Genomic DNA, 12,072 nt, shown 5'->3' with positions numbered 1-12,072 from the left:
CACATGGAATTGTTGTTCAATTTAAATGTTTGAATATGAAATTATTCGTGATGGGATGAAATGTGATTTTAGCTTCTAAAATGTGAGATTTGGGTTTTCATAAGATAGGGCTCTGTTCAATCAGTGGCCCGCCCCTGTGAAGGGACATGGTCAAGAAAACCTTTCAAACACGCCCTCCTCTCCCCTCCTATATAAGCCCTTGACGACAATATAACCTCACGAGGACGTGAGGACGACGGTCCGATGTCAGAGTGGTTCAGATAATAACTACAGACCGAAGCCAACATCAGCGTGAGCTTTGGTTGCGAATGGTATGAACTTTGAACCCTTAATCACTACAGAAGTGATACCTCCTAGCCATTGAGTTAGCAACAGCCGCTGCAAACGAGGATTAGGAAGGAACAGACAGAGTATCCCGTCTACCACACAATGACGTTACTACAACGTATTCAATTTACCAGCAGAGACATTCTTCAAAGGACAAAGGACTTGGTGGGGCAACACGGCCTTCCATCTACCACCAACCTACCGAAGCGCAGCTCAGAATAAATATTTATTGCATTTTCCTTTTCCAAATGGGCGGTAATTTAGAATGCATAAGATACTGTATTTACGATGGCACAGCTTCGCCCTTTGTTCCTCAGTATTCCTGCTCTTTCACTCAAACCCAGCCCCTTTTCTTTTGTGTAACGAGCTGTAATATCTGTTCTGCCAGCTAGGGACGTTTTCCTTTATGACATCATTTGGAATCAAGTTATGATTTAAATATGTGTATGTGTGATTCTGTGTGATTAGTTAGGTATTTAGTAAATAAATAATTAAACCCAATTTTGTATTGCTGATTCAACTTGTTAGCCAGGGTTCATGCAGATAACTAAGAATTTCAGATGAGACTGAATTAAGATGATGATTAATATTGACTGCTATTGATGTAAAATATTACTAGGTCTTTAAGAGTTTATTCGGAGGATAAAAACTCTATAAATATTATTTTGTGGTGCACGACTCTCTAGTTAATTACATTTACCTGATTAGCTCAATCAAGTAATATTAATTACGGAGAAATTATTTTATAGAATAGCATGTCATATCACTCAATCCGGCATAACCAAACACACGACTAACCCTAGAACCATATACAAGGGGTTCCTGGAAGAACCTTACATAAGTATTTTTGTACAGCTGGCCATACTTTCCACCTGTGTCACGCCTTGGTCATTGTATTTTGTGTTTTTGTTATGTGTTTGGGTAGGCCAGGGTGTGACATGGGTTTATATGTTGTGTTTCGTATTGGGGTTTGTATTATATGGGATTGCGGCTGATTAGGGGTGTGGTATAGGTTTGGCTGCCTGAGGCGATTCTCAATTAGAGTCATGTGCTTATCGTTGTCTCCGATTGGGAACCGTATTTAGGCAGCCTCAGTTTCGCTTTGTATTTCGTGGGTGTTTGTTCCTGTCTTTGTGTAGTATTCACCAGATAGGCTGTAATTAGTTTCACGTTTCGTTTGTTGTTTTCGTATTTCAGTTATTTCATGTACCGTCATATCTTTCATTAAAGTCATGAGTAACCTACACGCTGCGCTTCGGTCCGACTCTCTTCATTCAACAGACGAACGCCGTTACAACCTGGCTACACCTACCCGGGTCAACAGCCCTGCACCCCTCACAGCAACTTGCCTAAGCCTCCCCCATTTCTCTTTCACCCAATTCCAAATAGCTGATGTTCTGAAAGAGTTGCAAAATCTGGACCACTAGAAATCAGCCGGGCTAGACAATCTAGACCCTCTCTTTCTAAAATTGTCCGCCAAAATTGTTGCAACCCCATTTACTAGCCTGTTCAACCTCTCTTTCGTATCATCTGAGATCCCCAAAGATTGGAAAGCTGCTGCGGTCCTCCCCCTCTTCAAAGGGGGAGACACTCTAGACCCAAACTGCTATAGACCTAAATCTATCCTACCCTGCCTTTCTTCGAAAGCCAAGTTAACAAACACATCACCGACCATTTCGAATGCCACCGTACCTTCTCCACTATGGAATCTGGTTTCCGAGCTGGTCATGGGTGCACCTCAGCCACGCTCAAGGTCCTAAACGTTATCATAACCACCATCGATAAGAGACAATACTGTGCAGCTGTATTCATCGACCTGGCCAAGGCTTTCGACTCTGTGAATCACCACATTCTTATCGGCAGACTCAACAGCCTTGGTTTCGCAAAAGACTGCCTCACCTGGTTCACCAACTACTTCTCAGACAGAGTTCAGTGTGTCAAATCGGAGGGCCTCTGGCAGTCTCTATAGGTCCGGACCTCTGGCAGTCTCTATAGGGTTGTCACAGGGTTCAATCCTCGGGCTGACTCTTTTCTCTGTATACATCAATGATGTTGCTCTTGCTGTTGTTGATTCTCTAATCCACCGCTACGCAGACGAAACCATTCTGTGTACTTCTGGCCCTTCTTTGGACACTGTGTTAACTAACCTCCAGATGAGCTTCAATGCCATACAACTCTCCTTCAGTGGCCTCCAACTGCTCTTAAATGCAGGGAAAACTAAATGCTCTTCAACTGATGCCCACACCTTCCCGCCCATCCAGCTTCACTACTCTGGACGGTTCTGACTTAGAATATGTGGACAACTACAAATGCCTAGGAGTCTGGTTAGACTGTAAACTTTCCTTCCAGACTCACATTAAGCATCTCCAATCCAAAATTAAATCTAGAATCGGATTCCTATTTCGTAACAAAGCATCCTTCACTGCCAAACATACCCTTGTAAAACTGACTATCCTACCGATCCTCGACTTCGGCGATGTCATTTACAAAATTGCCTCCAACACTCCACTCAGCAAATTGGGTGCAGTCTATCACAGTGCCATCCATTTTGTCACCAAAGCCCCATATACTACCCACCACTGCGACCTGTATGCTCTCTTTGGCTGGCCCCCAGCAGGTATATCTCACTGGTTACCCCCAAAGTCAATTCCTCCATTGGCCTCCTTTCCTTCCAGTTCTCTGCTGCCAATGACTGGAACGAACTGCAAAAATCACTGAAGCTGGAGACTCATATCTCCCTCACTAACTTTAAGCACCAGCTGTCAGAGCAGCTCACAGATCACTGCACCTGTACATAGCCCATCTGTAAATAGCCCATCCAACTACTTCATCCCCCATACTGTTATTTATTTAATTTATTTTTCTCCTTTGGACCCCAGTATCTCTACTTGCACACTCATCTTCTGCACATCTATCACTCCAGTGTTTAATTGCTATATTGTAATTATTTCGCAACCATGGTCTATTTATTGCCTTACCTCCCTTATCCTACCTCATTTTCACACACTGTATATAGACCTTTTCTATTATATTATTGACAGCATGTTTGTTTATTCCATGTGTAACTCGGTGTTGTTCAACTCAACTTGCTCTCAACTAGCCTACATGGTTAAATAAATGTGAAATAAAAAATAAACATAGAGGGTTATATATAGAACCCTCTGCAAAGGGTTCTACTCAGTACTAAAAAGGGTTCCTCTATGGGGACAAACCAAAGAACCCTGTATGGTTCTACTTAGCACCTTTTTCTAAGAGTGTACTGTTGTATGGCGTGGAAAACATGAAGGCAGGGTAAATATCCGTTTATTTTAGCTGAGTAAAGTTTTAAACTCACTCTCAGAAAGCTGTCCAAGGATCCATTCTCCATGTATTCAGTTACTATCATCACAGGTTTACCTGAAGAGAGAAGAGAAACCACCAGGTTAGACCATATTTCATATATGGCGAAACACATTTACGCACATGCTCGCACACACACACACACACACACACACACACACACACACACACACACACACACACACACACACACACACACACACACACACACACACACACACACACACACACACACACACACACACACACACACACACACACACACACACACACACACACACACACACATTGGGTTCATCAGTGCTTCCTCGAGCCGGATGAAAGGGCCCATGTAGGGCTGAATGTACAGGTCCTCTGGGTTACCTGTCAGAGAAACATCTTTATTCCAGCAGCAGCAGAAAACAGTTACTATAAATCTGGATTGTTATCATCTGGCCCTGATTCACAAGACCAGGGGAGATGAGAGGAAACCAGAAGAGAGGAGAGCAGAGGAGAGGAGACCAGAGGAGAGGAGACCAGAGGAGAGGAGAGCAGAGGAGACCAGAGGAGAGGACAGCAGAGGAGAAGAGACCAGAGAAGGGGAGAGCAGAGGAGAAGAGACCAGAAAAGAGGAGACCAGATGAGGGGAGAGCAGATTAGAGGAGACCAGAGGAGGGGAGATCAGAGGAGAGGAGACCAGAGGTGAGGAGACCAGAGTCGAGTAGAGTAGAGTAGAGGCGAGGAGACCAGAGGAAGGGAGAGCAGAGGAGAACAGAGCAGAGGAGAGGAGACCAGAGGAGGGGAGAGCAGAGCAGAGCAGAGCAGAGCAGAGCAGAGGAGAGGAGAGGAGAGGAGAGGAGAGGAGAGGAGAGGAGAGGAGAGGAGAGGAGAGGAGAGGAGAGGAGAGGAGAGGAGAGGAGAGGAGACCAGATGAGGGGAGAGCAGATTAGAGGAGACCAGAGGAGGGGAGATCAGAGGAGAGGAGACCAGAGGTGAGGAGACCAGAGTCGAGTAGAGTAGAGTAGAGGCGAGGAGTCCAGAGGAAGGGAGAGCAGAGGAGAACAGAGCAGAGGAGAGGAGACCAGAGGGGTGGAGGGGAGAGCAGAGCAGAGCAGAGCAGAGCAGAGCAGAGCAGAGGAGAGGAGAGGAGAGGAGAGGAGAGGAGAGGAGAGGAGAGGAGAGGAGAGGAGAGGAGAGGAGAGGAGAGGAGAGGAGACTGGAGAAGACCAGAGTAGAGTAGAGTAGAGTAGAGTAGAGTAGAGTAGAGTAGAGTAGAGTAGAGTAGAGTAGAGTAGAGCAGAGGCGAGGCGGGGCGAGGAGAGGAGAGGAGAGGAGAGGAGAGGAGAGGAGAGGAGAGGAAGGAAGAGCAGAGGAGGGGGGAGCAGAGGAGAGGAGACCAGAGGAGGGGAGGGGAGAGCAGAGAAGATGAGACCAGAGCAGAGCAGAGCAGAGCAGAGCAGAGCAGAGCAGAGGAGAGGAGAGGAGAGGAGAGGAGAGGAGAGGAGAGGAGAGGAGAGGAGAGGAGAGGAAAGGAGAGGAGGGGAGAGCAGAGGAGAGGAGAGGAGACCAGAGGAAGGGAGAGCAGAGGAGAACAGAGCAGAGGAGAGGAGACCAGAGGAGGGGAGAGCAGAGAAGATGAGACCAGAGGAGAGCAGAGCAGAGCAGAGGAGAGGAGAAGAGAGGAGAGGAGAGGAGACCAGATGAGGGGAGAGCAGAGGAGAGGAGAGGAGACCAGAGGAAGGAAGAGCAGAGGAGAACAGAGCAGAGGAGAGGAGACCAGAGGAGGGGAGAGCAGAGAAGATGAGAGCAGAGTAGAGCAGAGGAGAGGAGAGGAGAGGAGAGGAGAGGAGAGGAGAGGAGAAGAGAGGAGAGGAGAGGAGAGGAGAGGAGACCAGAGGAGAACAGAGGAGAGCAGAGGAGAGCAGAGGAGGCCAGAGGAGAGGATACCAAAGGAGAGCAGAGGAGAGGAGAGGAAACCAGAGGAGAGGAGAGGAGAGGAGAGGAGAGGAGAGGAGAGGAGAGGAGAGGAGAGAGGAGAGCAGAGCAGATTAGAGGAGAGGAGTGGAGACCAGAGGAGAGTAGAGGAGAGGAGAGAATACCAGAGGAGACCAGAGGAGAGGAGAGGAAACCAGAAGAGAGGAGACCAGAGGAGAGCAGAGGCGAGGAGACCAGAGGAAAGCAGAGGAGAGGAGACCAGAGGAGAGCAGAGGCGAGGAGACCAGAGGAAAGCAGAGGATAGGAGAGCAGAGGAGAGCAGAGGAGAGGAGATGAGACCAGAGGAGAAGAGAACAGAGGAGAGGAGAGGAGAGCAGAGGAGAGGAGACTAGAGGAGAGGAGACCAGAAGAGGAGAGGAGAGCAGAGGAGAGGAGAGCAGAGGAGAGGAGAGCAGAGGAGAGGAGAGCAGAGGAGAGGAGAGCAGAGGAGAGGAGACTACAGGAGAGGAAACCAGAGGAGAGGAGACCAGAGGAGAAGAGACCAGAGGAGAAGGGACCAGAGGAGAGGAGACCAGATGAGAGGAGACCAGAGGAGAGGAGACCAGAGGAGAAGAGACCAGAGGAGAATGGACCAGAGGAGAGGAGACCAGAGGAGAGGAGACCAGAGGAGAGGAGACCAGAGGAGAGGAGAAGAGACCAGAGGAGAGGAGAAGAGACCAGAGGAGAGGAGACCAGAGGAGAGGAGAGGAGACCAGAGGAGAAGGGACCAGAGGAGAGGAGACCAGAGGAGAAGAGACCAGAGGAGAAGGGACCAGAGGAGAGGAGACCAGAGGAGAGGAGACCAGAGGAGAGGAGACCAGAGGAGATGAGAGGAGAAGAGACCAGAGGAGAGGAGACCAGAGGAGAGGAGAGGAGACCAGAGGAGAGGAGAAGAGACCAGAGGAGAGGAGACCAGAGGAGAGGAGAGATGAGTCCAGGGGAGAGGAGAGGAGACCAGAGGAGAGGAGACCAGAGGAGAAGAGACCAGAGGAGAAGAGACCAGAGGAGAGGAGAAGAGACCAGAGGAGAGGAGAAGAGACCAGAAGAGAGGAGACCAGAGGAGAGGAGAGCAGGTTTAGAACCGGTAGAAACGAGGGGGAAAGGGGAGGAGTCCAGGGGAGAGGAGAGGAGTCCAGGGGAGAGGAGACCAGAGGAGAAGAGACCAGAGGAGAAGAGACCAGAGGAGAGGAGACCAGAGGAGAGGAGAAGAGACCAGAGGAGAGGAGACCAGAGGAGAAGAGACCAGAGGAGAGGAGACCAGAGGAGAGGATACCAGAGGAGAAGAGACCAGAGGAGAAGAGACCAGAGGAGAGGAGACCAGAGGAGAGGAGAGGAGACCAGAGGAGAGGAGACCAGAGGAGAGGAGAGCAGGTTTAGAACCGGTAGAAACGAGGGGGAAAATTACTTCAAGTCAGCCGTAGTCAAATGAACAGCACTGCTGTCACGACAGGTTTGTGTCAGATGGCTATGGGTTCCCCCTCTTCATCCTCCCTCCCTCACTCTCTATTTCTCACTTTCTCTCTTTATCTATAAACTCTCCCACACCCTCCCCATCGCTCTCTCCACCTCCTTCTCTCCCCCCTCTCCGTCATGCATGTTGTAAATGTTTCAAAGTGAAACTCCACATCTGGCAACGCAGAACTCATTTACAGATCTGTCAGAGGAAGGGGATGATGGACCCTGCTGTAAAAAGAAACACATTTATAACCCTCGTTGGAAAAATAAACGTCAATTAATAAAACTGGCTGCCTCACAAACTGCTTGCGTTTAAATGGTGAGCTAAAACAAGACTAGGTTTGGTCAGAGCAGTGGTTCAACCTTACCACAACCAGCAGCTTTCATTTTCTGATGGATTGAGTACCGGCACCATTTATAGAAAATAATCTCATGAACTTCAAACCCTGGAACTGTAAAAATAAAGTGAGTGAGGACACCTTTTTCATTCCATCTCATGAACTAGGTCTAGATTTGACAGTGTAGTGATAAGGGTTGACTAACTGACAGTCCAACCTGCTACTCATCTATATAATAACAGCACTTTCCCTTCAAATAAGAAGGTCTGCTGGTCAAAACACAGCCATAGACATAATTAATAACATTAACATAATGGCCCAACACCCCCCTCTATAAGACCCTGATGGATTGGCCCAACACCCCCTCTATAAGACCCTGATGGATTGGCCCAGCATCCCCCTCTATAAGACCCTGATGGATTGGCCCAACACCCCCTCTATAAGACCCTGATGGATTGGCACAACACACCCCCTCTATAAGACCCTGATGGATTGGCCCAACACCCCCTCTATAAGACCCTGATGGATTGGCCCAGCATCCCCTCTATAAGACCCTGATGGATTGGCCCAACACCCCTCTATAAGACCTTGATGGATTGGCACAACACCCCCTCTATAAGACCCTGATGGATTGGCCCAGCACCCCCTCTATAAGACCCTGATGGATTGGCCCAACACCCCCTCTATAAGACCCTGATGGATTTGCCCAACACCCCCTCTATAAGACCCTGATGGATTGGCCCAACACCCCCTCTATAAGACCCTGATGGATTGGCCCAACACCCCCTCTATAAAACTCTGATGGATTGGCCCAACACCCCCTCTATAAGACCCTGATGGATTGGCCCAACACCCCTTCTATAAGACCCTGATGGATTGGCCCAACAACCCCTCTATAAGACCCTGATGGATTGGCCCAACACCCCCCTCTATAAGACCCTTTATAGTTTCAGATAAAACAGACTCCCTAAACCTCCTCCCCTTTTTCTCCTCTCCTCTCCTCTCCTCTCTGCTCCTCTGGTGTGTGTGTGTGTGTGTGTGTGTGTGTGTGTGTGTGTGTGTGTGTGTGTGTGTGTGTGTGTGTGTGTGTGTGTGTGTGTGTGTGTGTGTGTGTGTGTGTGTGTGTGTGTGTGTGTGTGTGTGTGTGTGTGTGTGTGTGTGCCTGCAGCCCTTAGCGGTGCAGCCAAAAGCAGCAGGGTTAATGAGGTGTGACAGTCTCTGGATTATTAAGAATTAACAGGACTGGGTTAATAAATCACCCTACGCCACAGACAGGACTGTGTGTGTGTGTGTGTGTGTGTGTGTGTGTGTGTGTGTGTGTGTGTGTGTGTGTGTGTGTGTGTGTGTGTGTGTGTGTGTGTGTGTGTGTGTGTGTGTGTGTGCGTGCGTGCGTGCGTGCGTGCGTGCGTGTGTGCGTGTGTGTGTGTGTGTGTCCATTCCCAAATGCCAACCAAACCCCTAAGAGCCTGCTCTCAATCATAGAGTACCCCTCCAACACACACACACACACACACACACACACACACACACACACACACACACACACACACACACACACACACACACACACACACACACACACACACACACACACACACACACACACACACACATACTACTATGCTCTCCCCTCGTTCTGCGTTCTGTCCTAAAAACAGAAACAAACCGCAGTCATTTGCAATTAGTCCTGGTATTATTCTCCTTCAGGGCTTTAATAATGAGGGCTGTAAGATTTATGAGACAAATAAAATCCCAATATGATGAAGCCTTGAACAAATAGAAGGCCATTTTGCATTCCTGTCCAGATTCTATTTACAGCCAGATGAATGGGAAACATACTGTGTCTGAGTGGGTTTTCATTGACATAACTGGTCCTGTCATAATGCAGAGAGACAGTCTTCACATGGCACAGTGGCTTTATCTAACTGTCAACTAGAATACACAGGATTTCCTTTTGTTTCCATGGCAACAAACCAAAAAATGATAAGCAGCGACCATATCATAATCCTTATGAATATTCAGAACTTAAATAGAACTTCTTCAAGGCAACCAAGTTCATTTCTGTATTTTTTAACATATCATTATAGATATTGTATAACTACATTCAACTGTATCATCATTCAGAAATCCATGGCTGGGCTGCAACTGGATATGAAACATCATTAAAACAGATCTGTTCTGGCTTGCTGGTCAAGTTGACCTAAACTGGCTAACCTCTGTAAAGTTTTACTATCAGTTTAACAGGCCTGCCTGTGGAATGATCAGTTCATCTGTTGTAGAGCAATCAGAGGGAGATATTTTACAAGGTTAACTCTTCAGTATAACGACAGGGCCAGAACTGCAGTATAATGGTAATGTGGGTGTGTGTGCGTGTGATCACACGTGTGTAGTGAAGACCGGCTCTGATTGTGGACCAGAGGTCAAAGCAATTATTTCACCGTTTTTCGAGTCATTTCCTTTAAGAGAACTGAGAATGTGTTGGTGTGTGAGACTAGCTGTGGTAAGGAGCCTCGGGAGGGAGGCTAAGATTTAAACATATAGGACCTGTTTGATCAGGTGACATTGATCTGGTGAGATTCAAGCCATTAGAAGTCAATAAAAATGGCTTCTCTTGTAAAGGTGTTGGCCAGCTTCATAGCATTGTTCAATCTACAACTAATGACACATTCTGTCCAAGGTTCTCTCTGGGCAGAATTTGTGAGGGATAGCCTACTTCATAAATACATGTCACGCCAAGATTTAGTGAGTGAAACGTTGTTTATCTCTCATTTTGACTGTATAGTAAGATATGGTCTGTACGTACTCCTGGTGACCACTCCCTCCAGCCTGATGATGTTTGGATGGTCAAACTGCCCCATGATGGACGCTTCAGACAGGAAGTCCCGTCTCTGTTTGTCGGTGTATCCTGCCTTCAGAGTCTTGATGGCCACACAGTTCTCCTTCTTACTGGGCAGACGCAGACGACCGCTGCACACCTCCCCAAACTCACCTACAAAAACACAAATATACCCAAGGAGCGTTAATAACACACACATTCTCTGACACCAAGGACCTGAGGCATTGACACCAAGGACCTGAGGCATTGACACCAAGGACCTGAGGTGCTGACATCAAGGACCTGAGGCATTGACACCAAGGACCTGAGACGCTGACACCAAGGACCTGAGGAGCTGACACCAAGGACCTGAGGTGCTGACACCAAGGACCTGAGACGCTGACACCAAGGACCTGAGGTGCTGACACCAAGGACCTGAGACGCTGACACCAAGGACCTGAGGCATTGACACCAAGGACCTGAGGTGCTGACACCAAGGACCCAAGACACTGACACCAAGGACCTGAGGTGCTGACACCAAGGACCCAAGACACTGACACCAAGGACCTGAGGTGCTGACACCAAGGACCTGAGGCATTGACACCAAGGACCTGAGGCGCTGACACCAAAGACCTGAGGTGCTGACATAAAGGACCTGAGGAGCTGACACCAAGGACCTGAGGAGCTGACACCAAGGACCTGAGGCACTGGCACCTAGGACCTGAGGAGCTGACACCAAGGCCCTGAGGCACTGGCAAATAGGACCTGAGGAGCTGACACCAAGGACCTGAGGAGCTGACACCAAGGACCTGAGGAGCTGACACCAAGGACCTGAGGAGCTGACACCAAGGACCTGAGGAGCTGACACCAAGGACCTGAGGAGCTGACACCAAGGACCTGAGGAGCTGACACCAAGCACCTGAGGTTACAAGCTTGTATTGATGACTTTTCATCAGAATAACTGTTATCATTTATTTCAGTTGGATCAGACCAGTCAGAAATTATTGCCTAATTTCATAAACACACATGGTTGGCCAGTATAAGCATGTGCTTATATGTCCTTCTTGAAATCCATCTCCCACACTGAGATAACAATGACAAATTGAACAGTCTATAAATGCCCCCTCTACTTTCCATATCATATAAACATTTTGAGAGATTATCAGAGCTGACAAATTTTCATTCTAGAATGGTGATGACATACAGTATGATCAAGCTGTAGTATCCCTCTGAGGTACAGAGGCTCTCTGGAGAATAGTTTCCCTAGGCAGGGCTTTGTGGTAAAGAGACCACTTCAAAGTCAGAACGGGAGGTCAAGCATTGCTCTGATACGGCTGGTGACAGGGACTTGGCCAAAGAAGAGAGGGTGTGTTTGTGTAGGACCGTGATGTCACAGCGAAGACATGTGGACCCGGTCCATCCCCTTTCTCCTGTATGATCATTTCCCATAGAGGAGTCGGATCAGAGATACAGGGTTGGTACGAAGTCAGAGACACACACGCGCAAGTACTGGCCTGAGATTGGGTCTGGAAGGACATTGAATAATTACAGGCTGTCTAAAGAGAGCAGCACACTGCTTGCTGGGCTGTAGTTGGAGCTAGACTGAGCTGGGCTGTGGTTGTAGCTAGACTGTGCTGGGCTGTGGTTGTAGCTAGACTGAGCTGGGCTGTGGTTGGAGCTAGGCTGAGCTGGGCTGTGGTTGGAGCTAGGCTGAGCTGGGCTGTGGTTGGAGCTAGGCTGAGCTGGGCTGTAGTTGGAGCTAGGCTGAGCTGGGCTGTGGTTGGAGCTAGGCTGAGCTGGGCTGTAGTTGGAGCTAGGCTGAGCTGGGCTGTGGTTGGAGCTAGG

General features: G+C 48.4%; 1 protein-coding gene across 1 annotated transcript in view; it reads right to left on the bottom strand.

The window, feature by feature from the left end:
* The window catches only part of LOC124018381 (ephrin type-A receptor 3-like), a gene marked incomplete at its 5' end in the record, with an annotated part of 85,433 nt that overhangs the window by 29,429 nt on the left and 43,932 nt on the right, over positions 1–12,072 (bottom strand). Inside the window, 2 exons of the mRNA XM_046333670.1 lie at positions 3,662–3,723; positions 10,216–10,401. Coding sequence (XP_046189626.1) covers positions 3,662–3,723; positions 10,216–10,401 — 248 coding nt within the window. The remainder of the gene's footprint in view (positions 1–3,661; positions 3,724–10,215; positions 10,402–12,072) is intronic.

Source organism: Oncorhynchus gorbuscha, unplaced genomic scaffold (genome assembly GCF_021184085.1).
Source record: "Oncorhynchus gorbuscha isolate QuinsamMale2020 ecotype Even-year unplaced genomic scaffold, OgorEven_v1.0 Un_scaffold_499, whole genome shotgun sequence".
NCBI lineage: Eukaryota > Metazoa > Chordata > Actinopteri > Salmoniformes > Salmonidae > Oncorhynchus > Oncorhynchus gorbuscha.
The sequence above is the reverse complement of the archived record's forward strand: the minus strand, read 5'-3'. Positions and strand labels throughout refer to the sequence as shown.